General features: G+C 43.1%; 1 protein-coding gene across 1 annotated transcript in view; it reads right to left on the bottom strand.

Annotated features, from left to right (window-relative positions):
- Nucleotides 1–4,289: 4,289 nt before the first annotated feature.
- Nucleotides 4,290–27,440, bottom strand: part of LOC143960488 (aldo-keto reductase family 1 member B1-like) — a 30,159-nt gene continuing 7,008 nt past the window's right edge. The window contains exons 2-10 of the mRNA XM_077469135.1: nt 18,181–18,348; nt 17,482–17,598; nt 10,037–10,114; nt 9,739–9,861; nt 9,546–9,652; nt 7,508–7,589; nt 6,629–6,712; nt 6,456–6,538; nt 4,290–4,827 (exon numbers count right to left, since the gene is read on the bottom strand). Coding sequence (XP_077325261.1) covers nt 4,785–4,827; nt 6,456–6,538; nt 6,629–6,712; nt 7,508–7,589; nt 9,546–9,652; nt 9,739–9,861; nt 10,037–10,114; nt 17,482–17,598; nt 18,181–18,348 — 885 coding nt within the window. The 3' untranslated portion in view covers nt 4,290–4,784. The remainder of the gene's footprint in view (nt 4,828–6,455; nt 6,539–6,628; nt 6,713–7,507; nt 7,590–9,545; nt 9,653–9,738; nt 9,862–10,036; nt 10,115–17,481; nt 17,599–18,180; nt 18,349–27,440) is intronic.

Genomic DNA, 27,440 nt, shown 5'->3' with positions numbered 1-27,440 from the left:
TTGCCGAAGCACTGGGCGGACGAAAAAGCCACTTGTGAGTGGAAAAAGAGGGCCCTTGCCTGCTGCGTGGCTCCTTAGCCTTAGTTGGTCTGCTAGCTCCACGCAGACAGGGGAGTTATTCTGCTCTCCCAATTCACGGTGCAAAAGTTTTGCCCACTCAGTCAGTGTCTGCGACACCAGTGCAGATGCCAGTAAAGGTTGCACGGCTGACCCCACAACCATAAACAGGGAACGAGCCACAGCCTCGGCCTTCCTGTCCGTGGGATCCTTGAATGCAGGAGTCCCCTCAACCGGGATCGTGGTTACTTTATTTAACCTAGATACTGGGGGGTCCATGACCGGAGGAGCCGACCATTTTTTGAGAAGGCTTTCCTCAAAAGGGTAACGTACCGCCAAATATTTTGGGACCGAAAAGGTCCATTGCGGATGACCCCATTCCTTGTAGATGAACTTGTCAAAATAAGTCAAATACAGGAACACCTTAGGTGAACATGCTGGCTTGCGGGACCCAAAAGGGACCGGAACATCAGCAGAGGAATCCGCTGGCTCCTGAATCTTCAGGGTATCATGCACAGGTGTGCACCCTCCTGCTGCTGCCACGTGGGGGGGGGGGGGGGGGGGGTGGGGAGGTCCTTAGAGCTACCTGGGGCGTTCTGTGAATGCCAACAACAGTGCCTGTAGTCCCTAGGAGGTTCCCAGTTGCAGAGAGGAGAAAAAACGGCAGCAGCTCCAACAGCGGTGCAACGATCTGCAGAACAGCTTCAGCACAGAGCCATCCAGTGTCCCACATACAGTAGATACAGGAAGTAACAAGAGAAAGTACATGTCATGCTGTCGCAAGAGGACAACAGTGAAGAAAGCATTCAGGCTTTCACAAAATGGCCGCCAATGTAATCAATAGGAATCCTAAGGAAAATGGCTGTTGAAGCTCACCAGGGGAATCTATAGCTTTCCCAAATCCAAGATGGCCGGCGGAACGGAGCCATGCGGTGAAAAGAGCAAAAATAAAACCGAGCTGCCTGCTGACAGACAGACAACCTCCACAAAAACTGCTTTTTGGGACCCCAGACCTTGGCCAGGACTGAACAGCAGCCGCACAGAGCCCCCACAGGTGAGAAACAGCGACACACACACACCGCCCACAGCGCATGCAGACATCCCCCTCAGAAGGGGGAGGGAGGAGTGATAGGGACTTGGGAGAGAAGATAAGGAGGTGAGGTGGCCCCCGAATCCACCCCCCAGGGAATCCCCAGCTGCTCCCCCCACTGAAGCAGGGAGAGCCATACACTTACCAGTCCTGAAGAGCTGGGAGACATTCCATCACAGGCCTACGCCTGCGCAGTTACAGGGTAGCTATTGGCCTCGGTATACTGTGATCCAGACATCAGTAGCCCGGTCATATATATACTCCGGAGCATTGAAGCTCACCGACCACCTCTGGAGCATGAGGTATGTCATGGCCTGCCGAGCCGTAGCTGCGGCCTGCTCACGCTCGATGGCCGGACTGGGGAGACTACAAGGATATCATTAACCAGCCTGTCACCCAGCCGGCAGTTGATAGATCTCAAGATCTCTCATCTTGCGCAAAAAGCAGCAAACCTGCAGTAAAAATATGGACCGAGAGGCCCGTAGGGTTTCATAGGTCATTCTCCTTGCTAGGCAAAATAAAAACTGAAGCTGCTAGCAGCAGGAGGGGAGGGTTGACAGCACGGGGTCTGCCCCCCTGGGGCGGGATTAAAGTTCTGTGTATTGTGTAACAATTTTGCCTAGTTTCTCCTAATGGCAGGCTATACAACCCATTTAGTTACAGAGAGGAGCTGTGTCGGTCGGTGAATATAAGAGAAAAACTTGTCCTGCCCTCCACCTTACAGGGCTGAAGGTGGAGGATGAACTTAGAGCGAAAAAATTCCATTCTGTGATCGGACACAATCCGATTAAGGAGCTACTTATCAGGAACAAGGGTAGTCTACGGGCCTGAGAATCAGCAAAGACGATTTAAGACCTATACTGAAGACTGGCCAGCAGCCAAAGCACCCGCCAAGGAATTGAAGAGTACATACAGCAGGCCCTGGACCAGCTGGTTCGCCAGATCCACATGCACCTGATTACATGTCCAGTGTTCAAACCCTGCTGCAGAAGCTTGGCCCATCAGGTAAACGGCAAAGACACCAGGGCCATGGCCAACCCAGGCCACAACACTGAACACGCAGCTGAAAACATAGAGAGTGACCGAGTCCGCAGGATTCACAAGAGAGGGACACTCTGCTACCGAAAACATGGTTGCTTGTCCAACCGTAGGCATGTGAAATAAGCTGATGAATTCAAATAGTAGACTCAGAAGTTGTGTGACCTCTCTTTGGGCCCCTGGGAAGCACAAAGTGGAGACTCCCATTGCCAAAGCATGGCTGTCGACTTCGGGTGAAGCCTAGTACCACAAAAAACATTTAAACTGTGAAGAGCTTTGTCCCCCAGCATCTTAGGACTACAAAAAAATTAAAATAAATAAAAGACAATAGAATGTTCTGTTTATCTGGATGCAAAGATATCGACACCCAGAGTGCTCCATTTTTCATTGGGATGCAGGTACCATTTCCCTTTGCATACAATACCCAACATGGATAATACAGTCCAAAAGGAGTCAAACCTGGGACTTGTAGTGCTCCAGCGAAGTGTATCCAGGGGGAGATGAAGCATCTCTGACCCTTTATAGATCCAGGTGTCGTCAGCCAACATGTAGCGCTGTGATGGATGGAAGAAACTGGTTCAACCCATGTATGCGCCCTCCAAGAGGTCACACTTTTTCCTGCCACTCTGTACAAGACAGATGTGGCAGCCATAGCCGCTAGCAGCAATCATTGTATTCTGCTTGCCAGGAAGGCCCCACCCTGCTGAAAGGACACAATAGCTCTGCTGAAGGAATTGTACCAACAACACCTACTGTGTTAATAGGGGAATCTAGCAATTTTCTTTCCTTCCACCTGTGGTGAAAGGAGAAAAAAATGGATTAATCTATGGCTTGCCTCAGAAATACTGGTTGCATGCCTGTTTTGTTAATTTACAAGTATCTATATACTTTTACTCACATTAGTTATGCAGATCAAAAGTCCTGACTTCACTGGTGTCAAGCTTGGCCAGTTCTTTAACCACTTGCTGCCCGCCATATAGCAAAATGACGGTGGCAAAGTGGTTTTAATATCCTGACCGGACGTCACATGACATGATCAGGATATTAACCCGCTGCGCGCCCCCGGGGGTGCCCATCGCGGTGATCGTTGTTGCGGGGTGTCAGTCTGACACCCCGTAACTACGATCTCGGTAAAGAGTCTCCGATGGAGACTCTTTACCACGTGATCAGCCGTGTCCAATCACGGCTGATCACAATGTAAATAGGAAGAGCCGGTGATCGGCTTTTCCTCACTCGCGTCTGTCAGACGCGAGTAGAGGAGAGCCGATCGGCTGCTCCTCTGACAGGGGGGTCTGTGCTGATCGATTATCAGCACAGCCCCCCCGAGGATGCCCACACTGGACCACCAGGGACGCCACCAGAGCACCAGGTATGCCCCCCTAGACCACCAGGGATGCCAGCCAATGCCCATAATGAATGTCAATCAGTGCCCATAATGGGCATCACTGATTGGCATGCATTATTGTTTGGCACTGATTGGCATCCATCCCTACAATACTTTAAATTACAATGCCGCCTATCAGTGCCCATCCATGCCGCCTATCAGTGCCCATTCGTGTCGCCTATCCGTGCCACCTATCTTCATTGGTGCCACCTCATCGTTGCCCATCAGTGCCACCTTATCAGTGCCCGTCACTGCAGCCTTGTCAGTGCCCATCAGTGAAGGAGAAAACTTACTTATTTACAAAGTTTTGTAACTGAAACAAAAAAAAAACATGTTTTTTTTTCAAGATTTTAGGTCTTTTTTTATTTGTTTAGCTGAAAATAAAAACCCCAGAGGCGATCAAATACCACCAGAAGAAAGCTCTATTTGTGGGTACAAAATGATACAATGGATACAGTGTAGCATGATCGCGCAATTGTCATTCAAAGTGCGACAGCACTGAAATCTCAAAATTGGTCTGGGCAGGAAGGTGTATAAATGCCCTGTATTGAAGTGGTTAACCTTTTCTTCAAACATCCAATCTTGTGCTTCCCCATTCCCCAATTTTTTCATGAGCCATCTTTTGCTCACAGAGATTACTTTTAGTGTTAGCAAAAGAAATCTAGATAGAACTGCCTGTTCTGCTCCATACAAGAACATAAGAAGCTGCAGACACCCCAGTACAACTATTTTATTTTATTTTTATTTAAAGAAAATGCAAAATGAAACAATCTGAGAAGCCAAGTTTATTGTATGTATTTGCAAAAGCAAATCTAAATAACTGCTAATTGTCAGAGGAGTTGCTGGCAAGTGCTTTCCCTGCAGGAGGAGTAAATTGGAGTGTGGTGACAGCATGTTGCTCAAATTTCAATATGACTACTTTAATTAACCCTTCAAGTGAAAAAGAATGGAGTGGGGGCTGTAAAACAAACAGGAGGCTTTTGTATGCTCAGTTAGTTTGTTATAGAAATTATGTTAAGGCAACCTCCCAACCTGCAATCATATATTCCTGAATCAGGCACTTTTTGTTTTTTGGAGAAATGGATCAGTCGGATGATGCAGTCCCTCCTTGGCTTCACTCCTGACTGCTGAACTATGCATTCTACATAACAAAGGCTAGACATCGACTAGAAAACGCAAGAACACAACCACGGCTTTTACCAGAGACACATCCACTCAATACTCAGCAATGAACGGGTAGTCCTTATGTTTTCTGGCTCTGTAGGGCAAGAAAGAAGGCAAATGTATTTTATACAAAAAAGCAACAAATCTTTCAAAATGTAATTTAGGGCAGAGCATTGTGTAACATAAAAGAAGGAACAAACCACTTTTTTAAGCTACTGATGCTGGGTAAAGAGTAAAAACTGAGTTTAAGAAAACCAAACATCAGGAAAACAGAAATAATCAACCTTTAATCTAGTTAGATATTCATTATAAACCATTTTTACCCTTTCATGACTAAGCCTATTTTTGACATTTGGTGTTTACAAGTGAAAATCCATATTTTTTGCTAGAAAATTACTTGGAACCCCCAAACATTATATGAATATATTTTTTTAGCAGAGACTCTAGAGAATAAAATGGCGATTGTTGCAATATTTTATGTCACACGGTATTTGCGCAGCGGTGTTTTAAATGCAACTTTTTGGGAAAAGGGACACTTTCATGAATTTAAAAAAAAACGAAACAGTAAAATTAGCCCAATTTTTTTGCATAACGTGAAAGATAATGTTATGCCGAGTAAATAGATACCAAACATGTCACACTTTATAATTGCACGCACTCGTGGAATGACAACAAACTACGGTACCTAAAAATCTCAATAGGCAATGCTTTACATTTTTTTTCCGGTTACCAGGTTAGAGTTACAGAGGAGGTCTAGTGCTATAATTATTGCTCTCGCTCTGACAATCGCGGCGATACCTCACATGTGTGATTTGAACACCATTTACATATGCGGGCGCGACTTCCGTATGCGTTTTCTTTGTTGCGCGAGCTTGCGGGGGCGCTTTAAAAAAAAAAATTCTTATTTATTTTAAAATTAATAATGTTTAGAAAAAAAATAAATAAATAATAATTTTGATCACTTTTATTGCTATCACAAGGAATGTAAACATCCCTTGTGACAGTAATAGGTGGTGACAGGTACTCTTTATGGCGGGATGGGGGGGGGTCTAAAAGACCCCCCATCCCTCCTTTACACTTCAAAGTATTCAGAAAGCCGTTTTAAATCCGGCGCCATTGTCAGCCGAGTAAAACGGAAGTGACGTCACTTCTGTGTTTACAATTAGGAGACTGGAATGAAGCCGCTTACGGCTTCATTCCAGTCCCTCCCTAGCCGCCAGAGGCATCGGATTGTGCATCGGTGCTCCCGATTGAACGGGAGCCCCGGTAAGAGCGAGAGGACGCCCCCTCCTGCATAACAGCCGAGCGGCTTTTAGCCGCATCGGTTGTTATGGCTGGAAAGTAAATTGCCCGCTCTAGAAATCAGTACCGGGATGATGCCTGCAACTGCAGGCATCATCCCGGTATAACCCCCGGAAGCTGAGTACACATATCTGCATACGCTCGGCGGCAAGGGGTTAAATACAGCTAGTGTAAGTACTGGAATGCTATTTGCCTAAGGAACTTCTGAGCTTAGCGTTATTTGCTCACAAAGATGCATGCAAGCATTCATATCGCCATGGTTGAAAACTCTTATGATATCCATAGCCATGTGGTAAGCTATCATACGTTTCAAGGATAAAACCAACTTTGCCTCATCCCTCTTCCAATCTATTTTCAATGTTCACAATGAGATCCTTCAGCGAAGGAAAAATGACCAGGAAAAGCAAAATGAATACTTACGTAGACAATGCACAGACCCTCCAGCCCCGATCAAAGTTCATTATCTCTTTCATTTCTTCCTTAGACAGCTCAAAATCAAACACCTGCAGATGACAGAAATATGAGGGTTCATAAAAATGTATATTACACAGGCAACGGGACTAACCCAAAAATACAAACATAAGTTTCCATACCTGAAAATTCTCCACAATGCGCTGAGGAGTTACAGATTTTGGGATAACAACCAAGTTCCTCTGAATTGGGAAGCGGAGCAGAACCTGAAATGTAAATCATATTAGCTAATGTGTCTTCATAATCTTAAAGCGGTAGTAAACCCGCTAATGTTTTTTTTTTTACCAACTTCAAAGCAAAAGGAATAATGGGCTAGTATGCACCGCTCCACGCCGAGGGAGCCGACATGCTCCCTCAGCGTTTCTTCCGAGTATACAACCACTTTAACAGGACAGATGTCTTTTTATGCCTAGCAGCAATCTCTGATTTTGGTTCATCTAAATCCCTGGTGCCCAACCTGCAGTCCCTTGTCACTTATTGTGCAGGTCTCAGGGGCTCTGCAGACAATAGTCTGTTTTCCTTTGCCAAGGCACTTATTATTCAAGGCAGAGATAGAAAACTTTTCTTTAGACTAGGTTCTAGTTAAATAGCATGTTTTATTTCTTTCACACTATCGTATTTGTTTCTGTGTTGTCTGTCCCTTTCTACTTTCTTTTCCCCCCCACTGATCTTTGATAATAGATCTTGCCCACTGAAAAACCAAATAAGTTACAAGTCATTTTTAAGGGAAACAAAATTGTGGAAGCCCTGATTTCTAAAGGTGTACATTTGGAGAGCTGTGATGTCTAGCAGTCTCATATAATGTGTCTCCAGTGACTGGTCTTTTGAAGCGTGTCCCCAGTCTTCAACTGCTATAGCATTTTTGCAGTCTCTGACCATCTCTTGTAACATGCCTGCATTATATTCACTGAACATTATATGTGGCCCTTGGTGCTGTCAAGAGCCGTATCTGAAGCCCTCTATATGAACAAAGGTACCGTCATTAATCAAAATAATCTCACCTGGGCAGATGTCTTTTTATGTCTATTAGCAATCTCTTTGATTTTTGGTTCATCTAAAAGGGATGGATCCTCTGGCTTGGCCCTTTAAAAACAAGATATGGTTCAATTTTGCAATTGTGCTTACTGAAAGAAAATGTAAAGCAAAGAATTTTATGACTACAAACCTAAGTTCTCAAATTTATAGAAATGATATCACAAAAAAAAGTGATAGCAGCAGGTAAGGGTGTTGATCTAAAGGGGGCTAAAGACACACACAGTCCAGAGCATAAAGGCTACTTCAGAGATATTTGACGGCGCCATGAACCTGAACAGTATCTAATTTGAGATTAGGAAACCCGGGTAAAATTGAAGTATTGTTACAATAAATAAAATTCCTATAAGAATTAAATTGTATGCATTATTTAGAATTAAATCTAAAGCTTAATCTGCTAATATTTTACTTTGATCATCCCTTTCCTTTATTAAGATGCTAAGGAATAAAAAAAAAAAAAAATTAACCTGTTTTAATTACTTAATGACTGCCCACTGCATATATATTGTGGCAGGGCGGCCCTATTGTACGAAACAACGTACTCATACATCGTTTGTGCAGGAGACACTGCACACCAGCCTGCCACACAGCGGGTGGAGCCAATGCACAGTTCTGGCGGCCACCTGCGATTGCTCCTCAGAGAGGCAGAACGGGGATCTGCCAATGTAAACACAGCAGATCCCCATTCTGACAGGGGAGTAGTGTGATCGTCTGTTCCTAGTGATCAGGAACAGCGATCACTCTGCACTCCCAGTCAGTAAATACCCCCCCCCCCAGTTAGAAACACCTCCCTAGGAAACACTTAACCCCTTGATTGCCCCCTAGTGTTAACCCATTCCCTGCCAGTGACATCTATACAGTAATCAGTGGATATTTTTAGCTCTGATCACTGTAATAATGTCACATCTGTCCGCCGTAATGTCACAGTCCTGCTAAAAATCGCTGATCACCGCCATAACTAGAAAACAAATAATAATAAAAATGCCATAAATCTATCCCCTATTTTGTAGAAGCTATAACTTTTGTGCAAATCAATCAATATACGCTTATTGTGATTTTTTTAACCAAAAATATGTAGCAGAATACATATTAGCCTAAACTGACTGCAGAGGTGATCAAATACCACCAAAAGAAAGCTCTATTTGTGGGATAAAAGATCAATTTTGTTTGGGTACAACGTTGCACGACCGCACAATTGTCAGTTAAAGTAACGCAGTGCCGTTTTGCAAAAAAAATGGCCTGGTCATTAAGGGAGTAAATCCTTCCGGGGCTGAAGTGGTTAAACCCAGTAATTCCATCACTGGTATTCTGTGCTTCCTTATGCAATGCAGAGAGATCATGGCTGGTGGGAAGGATTGCACATAGCTTCTTGAAAACATCAGACCACCGTAGGTAGAGTGCCCGCATGTGATGCCGAGCCTTCATGACTAATAGTGATAGTACACCTTCATTTTTTTTATTTAAAAAAAAATTTATACTTACCTGCTCTGTGCAGGGGTATTGCACTGAGTGGTACCTGTACATGATCATTTGTGTACATCTGTCCGTGATCACACAAACCAATTAATATGCACTTAACTGAATTTTTTTTACCAAAAACATGTAGCAGAATACATTTTGGCTTAAATTTATGAGAAAATTCGATTTTATTGGATTTCTTTTAAAATAGAAAGAAGAAAATATTGTTTTCTTTCCAAATGTCCGCTCTTTTGACGCTTATATCGCAAAGAAAAAAAAAACAGTCCTGAATAAATACCACCAAAAGAAAGCTCTAGTTGTGTGAAGAAAATTATCAAAATTTCATTTGGTACAGCATTGCATGACCTCGCAATTGTCAGTGAAAGTGCGAGAGCGCTGAAAGCTGAAAATTGATCTGGGAAGGAAGGGGGTGAAAGTGCCCAGTATTGATGTGGTTAAAGCTGAAAATAACGATTAAATAGAATATATTAATTTTACAGTCTACAAAATGAAGAGAATGCATTCAAAAATCACAAGGATCCGTCTTACCAGGGTCGGTCTGGAGATCCCAAGGGGCTGTAAGCAGTCACTGCAATGCCTTTGGAATGGCAGTAATCAATAAGCTTCTGCTGGGTTAGGTAAGGATGACATTCAAACTATTGGAAGACAAAAACCATGAGTTATTAATGTAGACAGACAAAAAAAGTACCGTTCTAATGCTCCTATTGCTGATATCAGTCACCTGGTTGACAGCTGGTTTGTGTTTCAAGTTTGGTTTATTCAACAACCGCTCAATTTGTTCATGGTTGAAGTTAGATATTCCAATGGCTTTCACATACCCTGCATCCACAAGCTCCTCCATTGCCTGGGGAGGGAGTTAGGGAAAAGACAAGACAAAGATAAGACAAGCAAACAGGTCTCAGCTCGTAACTTACTTTTAACGTTTTGTCCAGTTTTGAAGCTCCCAAAAGGAGCATAAAGTATCCATTCATCCATAAGCTGAAAATGTACAATTTGATGAGATAGAAGCAAACACCTACCTCCCATGTGTCCAAGAAGTCTGTGTCACTTTGGACCACAAGTCCTTGCTCATCAGTGGGAAATAATGCATCTCCAGCCTGCAAAAGGCATATAAAATATAGACCTTTATTTTGAACATATATTGATAATAACCAATTTCACTTTTAAAAATACAACCTTTAGCCTAATCCTCCATCTGTATCAGCGTGTAAGGGTATGGTTAATAGGGCTGCACCCTTATTCAAGGCTACAAACATTAGCAAGAGCAAACCACAAAAATTTGATAAGGTGTGGGGAAGTTGGATGAATAGTGAAACTACGCTGGCGGATTGAGCGATACATAATAGCATGCACCTGCTGTGGGCTTTTTAACGTGTATGTAACTATCTGACATACTTAACCACTTCAGGACCGCCGTATTGCCAATGTACGTCAACACAATGGCACAGGCAGGCACAATCACGTAGATGTACGTGATTGCCTTCCAGCGGGTGGGGGGTCCGATCGGACCCCCTCCCGCTGGTTACGGCGGTCCGGTTCGCTCCAGGAGCGCTCCGTGATGAGGGGATGGCCGTTGGTTTTCGGCCACCCCCTCTGGATCGCTCCTGGCCAATGAGAAGCTTCCTCCCACTGTGTATTGTTTACACAGGAAGGAGGAAGTGATGTCATTCTCCTCGGGGCGGTCTTTTTGACCGGACTACGAGGAGAAGACTAATAGTAAGTGTGCACCAACACTACACTGACATGTAGGTACACACAGGCACACAAACCCCCCCCCGATCGCCCCTCCCCCCCCAGTCACAGTGTCACTGATTGCATTGATCATTTCTTTACTGATCAATGCATTCAGTGTCAGTTGTGACAGTAAAAACTGTCAGGACAGTTAGTGTTAGGTCCAGGGTAGCCCCCTATCACCCCCCAATAAAGATTTAACCCCCTGATTGCCCCTAGAGTTAACCCTTTCACCCCCTTTTGCCAGTGTCACTAAGCGATCATTTTTCTGATCGCTGCATGTGTCGCTAGGTAGCTAGTTATTTTTTTAGGTTCACCGCCAGGTTTTTATATCGCTAGGTACCCCGATATACTACCCAATAATGGTTTTAACCCCCTGATTGCCGCTAGTTAACCCTTTCACCCCCTTTTGCCAGTGTCACTAAGCGATCGTTTTTCTGATCGCTGCATTAGTGTCGCTACAGTCGCTAGGTAGCTAGTTATTTTTTTAGGTTCACCGCCAGGTTTTTATAGCGCTAGGTACCCCGATATACTACCCAATAATGGTTTTAACCCCCTGATTGCCGCTAGTTAACCCTTTCACCCCCTTTTGCCAGTGTCACTAAGCGATCATTTTTCTGATCGCTGCATGTGTCGCTAGGTAGCTAGTTATTTTTTTAGGTTCACCACCAGGTTTTTATATCGCTAGGTACCCCGATATACTACCCAATAATGGTTTTAACCCCCTGATTGCCGCTAGTTAACCCTTTCACCCCCTTTTGCCAGTGTCACTAAGCGATCGTTTTTCTGATCGCTGCATTAGTGTCGCTACAGTCGCTAGGTAGCTAGTTATTTTTTTAGGTTCACCGCCAGGTTTTTATAGCGCTAGGTACCCCGATATACTACCCAATAATGGTTTTAACCCCCTGATTTCCGCTAGTTAACCCTTTCACCCCCTTTTGCCAGTGTCACTAAGCGATAATTTTTCTGAACGCTGCATCAGTGTCGCTAGGTAGCTAGTTATTTTTTTAGGTTCACCGCCAGGTTTTTATAGCGCTAGGTACCCCGATATACTACCCAATAATGGTTTTAACCTCCTGATTGCTGCTAGTTAACCCTTTCACCCCCTTTCACCAGCGATCACAGTATAAGTGTCACTGGTGACGCTGGTTAGCCAGTTAGTTATTTAGGTTCCCCGTCAGGTTTTTATATAGCGCCAGGGACCCCCATATACTACCTAATAAAAATTTGAACCCCCTGATTGCCCCTAGTTAACCCTTTCACCACTGATCACCGTATAAGTGTTACGGGTGACTCTGGTTAGTTTGTTTTTTATAGCATCAGGGCACCCACCATTTATTACCCAATAAAGGTTTAACCCCCTGATCACCCGGCGGGTGATATCAATTAGGTTTTAGGGTCAGGGTCTGCGTCGCCCCAGGCAGCGCTAGGTTAGTGCCAGTACCGCTAACACCCACACGCAAAGCATACACCTCCCGTAGTGGTATAGAATCTGAACAGATCAATATCTGATCTGATCAGATCTATACTAGCGTCCCCAGCAGTTTAGGGTTCCAAAAAAACGCATTGTTAGCGGGATCAGCCCAAATACCTGCTAGCACCTGCGTTTTGCCCCTCTGCCCAGCCCACCCAAGTGCAGTATCGATCGATCACTGTCACTTACAAAACACTAAACACATAACTGCAGCGATCGCAGAGTCAGGCCTGATCCCTGCCATCGCTAACAGGTTTTTTGGTAGCATTTTATATTCAAATCCGGAAGGCAGTGCTTGGTTTTCGGGGTCCCGTACGTGGCTAGGCTCCCAAAAAGTCCCCCACATGTGGTATCCCCGTACTCGGGAGAAGCAGCAGAATTTATTTTGGGGTGTAATTTGACTTCTGCCCATAGCATGTGTGAGCAATATATCATTTAGTGACAACTTTGTGCAAAAAAAAAAAAAGTTTGTAATATTCCCGCAACTTTTGGCAAAATATAAAATATTCCATGGACTCAACATGCCTCTCAGTAAATAGCTTGGGGTGTCTACTTTCCAAAATGGGGTCATTTGGGGGGGTTTTGTGCTATTTTGGCATTTTATGGCCTTCGAAACTGTGATAGGTAGTGAGGAGTTAAATCAAAAATTTGCACCCTTAGAAATCCTGAAGGTGGTGATTGGTTTTCGGGGTGCCATGCGCGAATAGACTCCCAAAAAGTCCCACACATGTGGTATCCCCGTACTCAGGAGAAGCAGCAGAATGTATTTTGGGGTGTCATTTCACATATGCCCATAGCATGTGTGAGCAATATATCATTTAGTGACAACTTGGTGCAAAAAAAAAAAAGTTTGTAATATTCCCGCAACTTGTGGCAAAATATAAAATATTCCATGGACTCAACATGCCTCTCAGTAAATAGCTTGGGGTGTCTACTTTCCAAAATGGGGTCATTTCGGGGGGTTTTGTGCTATTTTGGCATTTTATGGCCTTCGAAACTGTGATAGGTAGTGAGGAGTTAAATCAAAAATTTGCACCCTTAGAAATCCTGAAGGTGGTGATTGGTTTTCGGGGTGCCGTGCGCGACTAGACTCCCAAAAAGTCCTACACATGTGGTATCCCCATACTCGGGAGAAGTAGCGGAATATATTTTGGGGTACAATTCCACATATAACCATGGCATGTGTGAGCAATATATCATTTAGTGACAACTTTTTGTAAAAAAAAATTTTTTTGTTTTTTGTCATTATTCAATCCCTTAGGACAAAAAAAAAAAATATTCAATGGGCTCAACATACCCATCAGCAATTTCCTTGGGGTGTCTACTTTCCAAAATGGGGTCATTTGGGGGGGATTTGTACTGCCCTGCCATTTTAGCACCTCAAGAAATGAGATCGGCAGTCATAAATTAAAAGCTGTGTAAATTCCAGAAAATGTACTCTAGTTTGTAGACGCTATAACTTTTGCGCAAACCAAAAAATATACGCTTATTGACATTTTTTTTTACTAAAGACATGTGGCTGAATAAATTTTGCCCTCAATGTATGACTAAAATTTAGTTTATTCGATTTTTCTTATAACAAAAAGAAGAAAATATCTTTTTTTTTCAAAATTTTCGCTCTTTTTCCATTTATATCGCAAAAAAAAAAAAATCGCAGAGGCAATCAAATACCATCAAAAGAAAGCTCTATTTGTGGGAAGAAAAGGACGCAAATTTCGTTTGGGTGCAATATTGCATGACCGCGCAATTACCAGTTAAAGCAGCGCAGTGCGAAATTGCAAAAAGACCTCTGGTCCTTAAGGTGTTTATTGGTCCGGAGCTGAAGTGGTTAAATCTACCATTGACTGTTATTGGGAAAAAGTGGCCTTATTATGTTGATTTTTTCACTGAGCAAGGGTCTGGAAGGAGGAGCAAGAGTCAATGCTGAAGAGATGTAAATAGTTTATTTTTGTGTGGCCCATTGGGTCTTGTATGTACCTATTATGTTAAAAAAGTAATACCGTATATACTCGAGTATAGGCCGACCCGAATATAAGCCGAGGCCCCCAATTTACCCCCAAAAAAACTGGCAAACTTATTGACTCGTGTATAAGCCGAGGGTGAGACATGCCTGTCCATCCCTGTGTGTGTGTCCGTCCATCCCTGTGTGTCCGTCCATCCCTGTGTGTCCGTCCATCCATCCCTGTGTGTGTGTGTGTGTCCATCCATCCATCCATCCCTGTGTGTGTGTGTCTCCATCCATCCATCCATCCATCCCTGTGTGTGTGTGTCTCCATCCATCCATCCCTGTGTGTGTGTGTCTCCATCCATCCATCCATCCCTGTGTGTGTGTGTATCCATCCATCCCTGTGTGTGTGTGTGTCTCCATCCATCCATGTGTGTGTGTGTGTGTGTGTGTGTGTGTGTGTGTGTGTGTGTGTGTGTGTGTGTGTGTCCAGCCTACCTGTGTCCCGAGCCTTTGTCCCGAGCCTCCTTGCCTCCTTGCCTCCGTCCCGTGCCGTGCCTTGCCTCCGTCCCGTGTCGTGCCTTGCCTCCGTCCCGTGCCGTGCCTTGCCTTGCCTCCGTCCCGTGCCCTCTTCGTCGGCGCCTCGGCGGCCATTGTAAAATTCAAAAGCCGCGCCTCCGCCTTCGCCTGTGATAGGCGGAACACTGAATTTCCCAGCAGCCTGTGTTCCGCCTATCACGGACATCGTATCATCCTCGTCCGTAGTACGAGGATGAGACGATGTCCGTGATAGGCGGAACACAGGCTGCTGGGAAATTCAGTGTTCCGCCTATCACAGGCGAAGGCGGAGCCGGAGGCGCGGCTTTTGAATTATAGAATGGCCGCTGTCTGTCTGCTCGACGCGCTGATCGAGCGGGCAGACAGCGATGACTCGAGTATAAGCCGAGGGGGGCACTTTCAGCCTCAAAAAAGAGGCTGAAAATCTCGGCTTATACTCGAGTATATACGGTAAATAAAACTTTTCAAAAAAAATTAAAAATAAATACAACCTTTAAGGTTGGCCCCTTCCACACATATACCGTCTGGTCCCTTTAGCTGGTTCCCAACCGCTCTATAGTCAAAAGATGGCTACAGCGTGGCTTTCCAGTTTTGGGAGGATGTTCATGTACATCCTTCCACGTGCCCCCCTGGGGTGCACATCGGGTGTGCTCTGTGACCGCTGTGTCCTTTAGACACAGCTATTCACAGATCGTGGTAAAGGGCCAATCATAACAGCCATGTGATCCAGCTAGGTCCAACAATCATAGCTGGTCACATGTAAACAGACTTTTTACAGGAAAGGAAAGGAGAGCAGATAGCCAGCAAATCTGACAGGGCACAGTGAGTACATTGTTTATACTGGTTATTAGGGCACTGCCCATCACAAAGAAAAAAAATTACCTTTTTGCAATATTTTATAACAGAAACTAAGAAAAACTTTTTTTCCCCAAAATGTTTGGTCTTTTTCGTCTGTTTAGCAAAAATCATAAAACCAGTGATTAAATTCCACCAAAAGAAACCTCTATCTGTCTCAAAAAATGATAAAAATGTTGTTTTAGTACAGTATTGCATGACCGTGCAATCGTGTTTAAAAGTGCGACAGTGCTGAACGTTGGAAATTAGCCTGGGCAAGAAGGGCGTGAAAATGCCCTGTATTGAAGTGATTAACAGGGCATCCATGAACAGATCATCTACTGAATTTGAGCATAACGGGACATATGTTTAACTTCTTTAAAAACCTGAGGGCTGGATGAAAACAGACTTGCATCTTTTTACATCGGACTACATCTGATATGTCATGTTTAGGTCTGAATAAAAGGAAAAAGAAAGCGGACCTTTTCCATTTTTTTTCCCAGACCTGTATGGACTTAAAAATAAGTAAATGGACAAATGTCAGTTTACATGCCTATAGACTTACATGGAGCTTCTTAAATAGGTTCACCTGAAAGGGGCCGTAACCCCCTTCATGACAAAGAATAAAACAAATCTAATGCCGCGTACACACGACCAGACTTTTCGAGGGACTAGGTCCGTCAGACTTTCGACGGAGTTCTGACAGAGTTCTGACGGACTTTACGAATGAGCGGACTTGGCCACACACAATCACACCAAAGTCCGACGGATTCTAACGTGATGACGTACGACTGGACTAGAATAAGGAAGTTCATAGCCAGTAGCCAATAGCTGCCCTAGCGTCGGTTTTTGTCCGTCGTACTAGCATACACACGAGCGGATTTCTCGGTAGGAACTGGGTCTGGCAGAGTTCTGGCGGAAAAATTTGAAACATGTTCCATTTCTAAAGTCTGTCAGACTTTTGCGAATCAAAAGTCCGCTGAAGCCCACACACGATCGAATAGTCTGCCGGAATCATTCCGTCAGACTTTTGATGTTGAAAAGTCCGGTCGTGTGTACGCGGCATAATGCCCAAACAGTTTGGCAACTTTGACTAGTGTTAGTAAAACTGTACATATCTTCGCAACTACTTAATGTATCCCAAGTGAATTATACCTTGTTTTGTTTCAGGACAAATTGGGCTTTTATTTGGCAGCAAGTGTTAATGGACTTTTCAGATTTTTTATTTTTAAAGAAAACTTGCACAAACTATTAAAAAACTAAATAAGTTCTCCTAATATTATTTGTTTGTTCCCATAGTAGGGACCAGAAACAGTATGCATTTTGCTTTCTTTTTTTTTTAATACTACCTAAAACAGATTGACCCCAACTGTCACTGGCACTTTTCAAGCCTACTTGATCACTGTGATAGCTAATCAGAGGCAATCAGGAATTGGGCCTCCTGATCATTAGCACGAGACCCGGGTTTGTGTGATTTTGGTCTCTGTGCTGGGAGAGAACTATACAGCACACTCTCAACACAAATGCTACTGCGCATACATAATGACCCATCCTTGAGGCTGCAAGCAAGTGCAAGCTCAGCGGGAAGAGGTTAATCTCCTCAGCTAATATACCCCCCTTCAAAACGACTTAATATACAATGACAGAAAACTATTACTTAAGCATAACCATTTACTGATGATTTACTTTCATGTGGAGACTTCTAAGCTACGTTTTTCTAAATTACAAAGCTCAGTGAAAAAAAGTCTCCAGTAGCTAAACCAGGTTATAATACATGAAACAGATGATGTATAGAAAACTTGATTGCAAAAAAAAAACAGAAAACAAAAACAAAACAAAAAAAGCAACAACATCTCTCACTAGGTCTGCTAAGGATTATTTATGCTTTAGTATCTCCAAACATTATACATGCAAATAAATACCTTAAATCCTGTTGGCCAGTGGATCAGATACAGGTCCAGGTAATCAAGCTTCAAATCAGCAAGTGTTTTCTGACAGGCTCCTTTTACCAGAGACTTCTCATGGAAAGTGGACCACAGCTACAAATAGATGACAATAGCACTTAATTGCGGACAGGAAACCTTCCATAAGAGTAACACGAGACTGCCGCTGCTGACCCCTCCTTTTGAAATTGCTAGTTGCATAGCTGTCAGTTGACACTCTTTCCCCCATACCTTTTAGATCACTGACCCAAAACATTGAAGGGCTTCCAACTTTTCTCTGACGGGTATAGTTCTTCTAGGTGACAGACTTAAAGGTACAAACGTCTGACAGGCAGCTAGCATTTTTTGGTAAGTAAGCAAACATTCAGTATTTGCTTGCTAATGTTTTGGCCAGATGAGTGGAATCAGGTGTCAGGCTTTTATTTCTGAAATTCCACTGCAAAATTTTAGTCTATTCACCATAGAACAGAATTATTAGTACTCGTTGCTCCTTGTTTAACACATCCTTGATTTTCAATGACCACATTTCGCCAACCTTACAGATCTCATAATGGAAATTTTGTTTGCCCAAGTGGTTTTGGGTACCATACTTCTCAGAAGAGGTGCAGGGAAATATATAGCATTTAGAGATGCGTTCATCTAGCTAGGCAAATATTTTTACAAATCTAAATGTTTTACCTTGCTGGTGATGAAAAGGTCTTCCCTTTTCACAACACCCTCTGTGACCTTTTTCTGAATGCCCACTCCGACTTCGTTCTCATTCTGATACACATAGGCGCAGTCCAAATGCCTGTATCCCGCATCTAAAGCTGCCTCCACAGCCGCTGTCACTTTGCCTGGTTCAGACTACAAGAAAAGAAAAAAACATATTTTTCATTCACGTTTTGCCTTAAAGCTGAATTTTTGTTTTCAGCTAGTTCTTCGTCAGAATTATGTAATTATCAAAAAGCATCAATGGATGGATGTCAGCATAGAGGAGTGGGCATTCCTAGGCAGGCAACATTTGAATACAGACCACCCTAGGTAATGCCCACATGTGAAGATCAGCCTTCATGATAGAAAGAACTGAAAATGTCAGCGAGGCACAGTAATACTATGAAGGAAAGGACTAGATACTGCACAACATCTTCCAGCCAGCAAATGAGCTGAGCTCTATCTGGCTTGTCGCATCTTTTAATACATACTGCGAAAAGCTCACAGTATGCAGCAGAATCATAGTCAGCTATTTCACTACAGGAGAGGAGCCTGTTCAACTCTACAAGACTGAAAGAAAAGTTTGAGATCAGATTTAATTTTTGTTTAGATTTGTCTGTGCTGACAAGAAGCGGAATTAAAGGGGTTGTAAAGGTAAATGTTTTTCACCTTAATGCATTCTATGCATTAAGGTGAAAAAACATCTGACACTGCCTGCGCCCCCAGCCCCCCCATTTTACTTACCTCACCCCTCGAAAATCCTGCTCTCGCCCCCATCTTCCTTTCCACTGTTCAGCCTGGCCGCTGATTGGCTGGAGTGGATGGATGGAAAGCAGCGCAGCCATTGGCTCGCGCTGCTGTCAATCACATCCACTGACGCGGGGCGCCGGGCCATGTGATACAGCGAGCGGCTACAGCCACCAGCTGTATCACGGGAGCGCGCCCGCAGATGCTTCTCACCATGCGAGGGAGCTCGGATGAACGTGAGAAGCATCTGCGGGAGGAAGCCGAGACAGCCGCCGAGGGACCCCAGAAGACCAGGTTCAGGGCCACTCTGTGCAAAACAAGCTGCACAGTGGAGGTAACATGTTTGTTATTTAAAAAGAAAAAAAAAGTTCACTTTACAATCCCTTTAAGGCAAAATTGTAAAAGTATCAATAAAATGTGAATTCTTCCCACCTTGCTGGAAGACCAATATAGTGCAGACAATGCTACGCTGGATACAGGCAAAATAGGATAAAAACAAAAACACCACTGGGCTTGTGTGCACACAGGGAAAGCATGTTAGGTTAGATGGCTTGTCTGCTAATCCAGTGTTCAGTAAGCTGTATTTTTCAGTGCAGGATAGGATTGTAAACATTGCTCTGAACAATAAAACTTATTGAGGGCTGACAAAAGTGCCTGCGGTCTCACTGGTCTGCAAATAAATAACCTAAAGTATTTGGTAAATGATGTCACCAGGTTCACAAACAACTATATCTATACATTTAGCTGAAGATAAAAAGAGAAATTTACTTTTTATTGCAGTTCAGTTGTAAACGTTAAGCTTTAGGTTAATCATACAGCTGCCACTAAAGGTTATATGACTGATCTACACTGACGCAATAACCACTTGTGTGAGCACATGTAAATAGTACTACACATCATACACTAAAGTCTTTATGCCCTCATTACTTCTTGTATCTGCGATCATGGGAAGAATTGGGCAAGTCTGCCCGTGATTCCAAATCATGCTAAAATCACAGCAAAACACACAACGCACTAGGGCTGAAACAACTAATCAGCATAATCGATTATGAAAATAGTTGTCATCAAGTGGAGAAAAGATGGCACAACAGTGACATTACCAAGAACTGGACGACCCTCCAAAATTTATGAAAAGACGAGAAGAAAACTGGTCAGGGAGGCTGCCAAGAGGCCTACAGCAACATTACCACTTGTCACCCAGGCCAATTCTGACATTTCTCTCCTACATGTAAAAATCATCATTTTGTTTGCTAGAAAATTACATAGGACCCCCAAACATTATATATGTTTTTTTTTAGCAGAGACCCTAGAATATAAGATGGTGGTTGTTGCCACTCTTCATCTCGTATGGTATTTGCGTAGAAATTTTTTAAAGTTTCATGCATTAAAAAAAAAAAAGTAAAGTTAGCCCAATTTCTTTGTATAATGTGAAAGATGATGTTACGCCGAGTACATAGATACCTAACATGTCACGCTTCAAAATTGCACACACTGCAGGCATCATTCAGATATCACCGTTCAAAGTCAGCAATGTCATATGACGCTACGCGGGCAGCAAGCAGTTAAAGGAGCTGCAGGAATATCTGGCAAGTACTGGCTGTGTGGTACATGTTACAACAATCTCCCGTATTCTTCATACGTCTGGGCTATGGGGTAGAGTGGCAAGATGGAAGCCTTTTCTTACAAAGGAAAACATCCAAGCCTGGCTAAATTTTGCAAAAACACATTTGAAGTCTCCCAAAAGCATGTGGGAAAATGTGTTCTGGTCTGATGAAACCAAGGTTGAACTTTTTGGCCATAATTCCAAAAGATATGTTTGGCGCAAAAACAACACTGCAGCACTAGGGCCGAAATAACTAATCGATTAATCGGCAACTAATCAATTATGAAAAAAGTTGTCAACTATTTTCATAATCAATTAATCGCCAGCCAATTAGTTGGCCTGCGTACAGAATGCATTATTTGTTTACATATCAGGAAATACAATGCAGCACACATACAGCTCAGTACACCATCCATACATGTCAGAGGACACAGTGCAGCACACATACAGCTCAGTACACCGTCCATACATGTCAGAGGACACAGTGCAGCACACATACAGCTCAGTACACCATCCATACATGTCAGAGGACACAGTGCAGCACACATACAGCTCAGTACACCGTCCATACATGTCAGAGGACACAGTGCAGCACACATACAGCTCAGTACACCATCCATACATGTCAGAGGACACAGTGCAGCACACATACAGCTCAGTACACCGTCCATACATGTCAGAGGACACAGTGCAGCACACATACAGCTCAGTAAACCATCCATACATGTCATTAAAGGGGTTGTAAAGGTAAATGTTTTTTCACTTTAATGCATCCTATGCATTAAGGTGAAAAAACATCTGACAGTGCCTGTGCCCCCAGCCCCCCCCGTTTTACTTACCTCACCCCTCAAAAGTCCCGCGCTCGCCCTCGACTTCCTCTTCACCACTCAGCCTGGCCGCTGATTGGCTGCAGTGGATGGACGTAAAGCAGCGCAGCCATTGGCTCGCGCTGCTGTCAATCACATCCACTGATGCGGAGCACCGGGGGGCGGAGCCCTGTGATACAGCGAGCGGCTATAGAGAGCTCGCATGAACGTGAGAAGCACCTGCGGGAGGAAGCAGAGACAGCCGCCGAGGGACTCCAGAAGAGCAGGTTCGGGGCCACTCTGTGCAAAACGAGCTGCACAGTGGAGGTAAGTATAACATGTTTGTTATTTTTAAAAAATATATATATTTTTACTTTACAATCCCTTTAAGTGCCTGAGAACTTGTGAATGGAGCAAAAAAAAAATGACTTTAAAGACTGTGTGCAGGAAAATCAGCATCTGAATCCAAACAAGGTGGAGGCTGATAGACTGGAGGTAATATAAGACATTACAATTACATTTAACCACTTGCCGACCAGCTCATGCAGATATACTGCAGTAGGTCGGCTCTCCTGCTCGAACTGCCGTACCTGTACAACGGTCTGTGCAAGGAGGATTTCGGGCACGCGCGCCCATGGACTCGATGTCCACCAGCATCCTGCGATCACTGTGTACAGAGGCAGAATGGGGAACTGTAATGTAAACAAGGCGATTCCCTGTTCTGCCTAATGACGTCAGAGATCTGTTCCCAGTGATCGGGAACAGTGAACTCTGTCATGTCCCAATGGGCCCACCCCCCTTACAGTTAGAACACGCCCAGGGAACACACTTAACCCCTTGATCGCCCCCTAGTGTTAACCCCTTTCCCGCTAGTGTAATTTATTTATTGTAATCTAGTGTAATTTTTACATTGATCAGTGCATTTTTATAGCACCGATCAATGTCACTAGTCCCCAAAAAGTGTAATTTGGGGTCAGATTTGTCCTCCGCAATGTTACAGTCCTGCTAAAAAATCACAGATCGCCGCCATTACTAGTATAAACAAAATAATAAAAAGGCCCTAAATCTATCCCGTAGTTGTAGACGCGATCACTTTTGTGCAAACCAATCAACATAAGCCTATTGCGATTTTTCTTACCAAAAATATGTAGAAGAATATATATCGGCTTAAACTGATGAATAAAGATTTTTATATATTTTTTGGATATGTATTATAGAAGAAAGTAAAAAAAATAAAATAAAAACCAAAGAGGTGATCAAATACCACCAAAAGAAAGCTCTATGTGTGGGTAAAAAAGGACGTTGTTTTTTTGGGTACAGCACGACCGACCAATTGTCAGTTAAAGCGATGTAGTGCTGTATCGCAAAAAATGGCCTGGTTATTAAGGGGGCAAATCCTTCCGGGGCTGAAGTGGTTAAAGTAAACTTTTACCAGTATTGTGCATTAAAATTATTATTTAAATTGATTAAATCCATGAAGAAAAAAGTCTCAGTTTTTAGTACTACTTTAATATAAAAGATTTATATCTTTATCTCCCTTCCACCCTTCATATAGCTTCATGTCTGACTCCTGGTTATAATGCCCATATATCCTACTTCTGGGTGTATTTATTTATTATTATATATAGGATATAAGTAATCTATATCACTTTCACTGTTTCACAGTATAAATGAACCCCTTATTATAGTAGCGATTATATGCTTTTTGTACTATAAAGTGCTCATTTTAGTTTTGCTGCTGCTACTAAAAGGCTTAGGCCTGGTTCACATCTATGCATTTTTTGGTGCTTTTTGCAGAAACGCACTACAATTCATTTAACATGGTTTCCTATGGTACATGTTCACATCTTTGCTTTTTTCAGCCACTGCGTATTTGCAAAGGGTCATGGACTATTCAACTGACAACTGTGCTTTTTTGGTTCAATAGACTTCAACGGAGAAGCTACAGGAAAGCATGTAGTGTGTTTTTGCAGCAATTTGCATTTTTTTATCTGCCCAACAACAAATTGCCAAAATGCAAATCATAGAGAAATCACGTGTGCAAAAATGCAAAATGCACAGCAAAAAGCACTATAGAAACAGATCAAAAGCAAACTACATAGGTGTGAACTGAGCCTTATGCTGGCCATACACGTATCGATTTTCAGTTGAGAATATTCATACGAAAAATCTTTGTACATTCGCTGAATGAAAGAATATAATTTGAAAATGTCACTTGCTTTTAACATTCAGTTTTAAAATGAATGTAATTTGTGAACGAAAGCCACGTACACTGTCTGAAAATTCTTTTGACCAAGAAGTACTGTGGTAGAAAAGAACATCAATTTGACCCAAGTAATGATTACAAAAATCGAACAAAAGTTCTTAAAATTTAATTTTCTTAACGTACATCACGGGACACAGAGCCATAGTAGTTAAAATTTGGGTTATAGGCCACCTTCAGGTGATGGACACTGGCACACCCTAAATTAAAAAGTGCACTCCCTATATAACCCCTTCCACTGGCGCGAGTACCTCAGTTTTTTTGGCCAGTGTCTAAGTTGTTGGTCACGAGTAAAGATGTGCTGTGTTGAGCTCCACTGGAGCAATCCTTGCTGGGGCTAGCCATGCTGGCCGGATTCATTCAAAGTGTCTTATTTTTGGCCAGACTGAATAGTACCGGACCTCGTATCCGAAGAAATTAGGTTTTTCCTGTGAATGCTTCTTTTTTAGAGAGCTGGACCCTGGAATCCACAAGGATCCCCTGCTCCTGAAGGTTTAACAGAACCCACAGTGAAGGGTGAAGATTGGGTCTGTTGGTTTACCACAGAAAACCCTGCAGCGGGAAAGGCAAGTGGAGTTTTCTAAGAAATTTTTTGAATTTTCTTATGAATGTCTCTTTTAAACATAATAATGTTGCCATGCCTATGTCTCACCACTGGGGGGCTGTATTGAGCACTCACCGCCTCATGCTGGAAACAGCACTGTCAGGAGCCGAATACTTCCTCCTCCTCCTCCAGCCGAACAGATCCTCTAGTAAGCCTAAGGGGGTTTGTCTCCCCGCCTATTGCCCCCTATGCTGGTTTTTCCCCTGTTGTGGGGTAAAAGCGCTCGGATTTGTTTAAAAAAAAAAAGCTTTGCGAGGGGCGGGGCTTAGCTGCGCAGACATACTTCAACGCCAGGTGCACGTGGAGGCAAGTTTTTAAAAGCACACTGTGTGCTGCTGCAGGCTGTGGAGGGACACAAGAGCAAAGAGGTGGGCATTATTAGGTCGGTGGCACAGGCATTTCCTTTGACACATTGTTACTGCTGCATCAGGTTGGGCATTAATAGCAGCAACTGTGCTGAACTATATCTCAAGCAGTATATGCATTCCTTCTTGTACTACCTCTAGAAGGGGGTTCAATAAAGGGCTCTAGAAAGACTTATCTAGTCACACGGAAGCCTAGATCCATCCCAGTAATCCTCCCCTGAGAGTAATATGGCTCCTCATGGTGAGCCGTCAGGAGGGGTAAGTGTTGCAGCTGCTCTTAAACACTGCAGGCCCTGTGTGTGTATGACCCAAAATATGAATATATAGTTTGCCTTTAAAGTGATTGTAAAACTTTGTTTTTTAAAATAACAAACATATCATACTTACCGCCACTTTGCAGATCGCTTTGAACAGAGTGGCCCGATCCTCTATTTCTGGGGTCCCACATCAGATAACCCCCTAGGAGAAGCACTCTCCCAGGGGGTTACCTTGCCGGCACGCTCCCGAGTCCAGCGTTTGGGTCCATAGACCCGAAGGTCGGACTCAGCCCCGTCCCCGCATCATTGGATTTGATTGACAGCAGCGGGAGCCAATGGCTGCGCTGCTATCAATCTATCCAATCAAGTGCCGAGAACCCCGGGCAGAGGGACAGCTTGTCCTCGCCGTTGGAAATTCAAGGGCTCAGGTAAGTAAACGGGGGGGAGGGGCGATGACTGACAGAATTTTTTTTGCCTTAATGCATAGGATGCATTAAGGTGAAAAAACTTAAGGGTTTACAACCCCTTTAACTTAAAAATCAAATGAAAGCACACCCATCACTGGTCATTGCATACATAGGTCTTGAAATCAGCAGATAATAAACAAGGAACAAAACTAACTGTTGTGTAATGTGATTCCAGTCAAAATACACCAGTATAAGGCTTAATAACCACAAAATGCCTTGTAATCTGCAAACAATTTGAGTCGATTTACACAAAATTTGGGGATTTTGAAAAAGTATGGAAAATTTAAAAGAGAAGTATGACCAAAGCTATTTTGGTCATACTTCTTCTATCGAACACAGGAGTGCAGTCTATTCTGCAATCCTGTGAACTGTTTTCAGCTGACAGTGGGCTGAAGTCTGCTGTCGGCTGATGTCACAGAGCCGGCCCAGGCTCTGAAAAGATCCTGACCATATGGTTGGTATCCACCCAGAAGCCTGGATCGGCACCTGGCTCAGCCTCTTCTGAGCCTGAGCCATCCCCTCCTGCCCTCTCCACAGCCTAGCGCTCCTGTGAGCACTGTAGGGGAGAGCAGAGAGCCACTAAGTTAGAGTCACCACTCTCTGCTCAGAGCAGAAGAACAGTTTCACTACAGAGCCAGTGGGGGAAAGATGTAGCATCGTCCACCTAGGTATACATTTTTTTTTTTAATCCAGAACTTCTCTTTCAAGTGCAATACTCACCCCGCGTGGACACAATCACATTTTTTCTGTCATAAATATATAGCAACCTCCTAATTTTAAAGCAGACGTTTATATCTAAACCCAAAATGCCACATCCCAAAACATCACTGCTTCATTTGTGTAGTGAAAAGGTCTTTTGTGAAGTGACATTTTTTTCCTCGTTCCTCCAGGTTCTCAATAGCCATTGGTGGCATAGCCAGGGCATTGCCCTCTGGGAAAGCCAGATTACCAGTGCTTTCCATGGAGATCTTGCCTATCATGCGTGTGCATCGAATGGGACCTAGGTTGGTTTCACTATTCTATAACAAACTGTACAAGATCTCATAGGCAGATGTTTCAATCCTGTATATGTGTTGTACAAGACCTGGCAATCGGGAGATTTCAGAAAACCTAGCCATTGTTAATACATTTATTGATCGTCATATTAGGAATGCATTATGGTTATCAGTTTTATGGGGAGGTCTCCACTTACTTTCAGCAGTCAGTGAAAATGTTTTTACTAAAGTTGACTGAACTTCTGTATGTGCAATTACTAATTTGAACTAAGATGTATAAACCTCTGATCTATCTATGAACATACAGTGTATGCAACACGAGTGGATATTTTTTTCAAATTCTGATGAAGATACAACTTTCTTATAAACAATACAGTAGATGGCCTCATAATATTAATATATTCATCTATAAGGTTTCGGTTTTACTTTTTTTTCTTATATATATTGGTTTTTAGCAGAAATAATATATGCATTAGTATTTATACTTTTGTTACTAACATTTCAGTTCTACAATAACAACTTTGCCATATTTTTTGTCATGCCTAAATGATTTGACTAATTTAACAGCAGCAAGTCAGTTAACCTAACAAATAATTTACATTTTTATATAGTTTGTTTTTTAAATAGAAAACTGTTATTTTTCTTTAAATATTAACTTTTTTTTGTAAACACTGCGCTAACTTCTTTTAAGCCGCCCTCCTATCCCCAAAGCAATAAAACAAAGTTGCATGTAAAAACGTTCTAGTACAATGTTGAATAAACATTATTTGAGTAAATTTACATCTATTTGACACACTTTCTGCTCTTCTGAGGCACAGGTGATATATCCAGCTTCCTTAGCTGCCCCATGGGAAGGCTACACAACCAGTGCCTTTCTGGAAGACCTCATGGGCAAAATCCCAGAAAAATACTTTATTTTTGCAAAGGAGATATGTAATGTCACCTGCTCATGTTTCTTATGCCGCGTACACACGGGCGGACTGTATGGCGTACTTAGTTCGTCATACAATCCGACGGACAGTCCGTCATACTTTCGACTGAACGGACTTGACCACACACGGATACCCAAACAGTCCGTCGAAAGCTTGCGCGATAACGTGTACAGCACGTACGACGGGACTAGAAATAGGAAGTCCAA

The sequence above is a fragment of the Lithobates pipiens genome, unplaced genomic scaffold (assembly GCF_037356315.1).
Source record: "Lithobates pipiens isolate NorthernLeopardFrog02 unplaced genomic scaffold, aLitPip1_a1.2 Scaffold_8, whole genome shotgun sequence".
Lineage (NCBI taxonomy): Eukaryota > Metazoa > Chordata > Amphibia > Anura > Ranidae > Lithobates > Lithobates pipiens.
The sequence above is the reverse complement of the archived record's forward strand: the minus strand, read 5'-3'. Positions and strand labels throughout refer to the sequence as shown.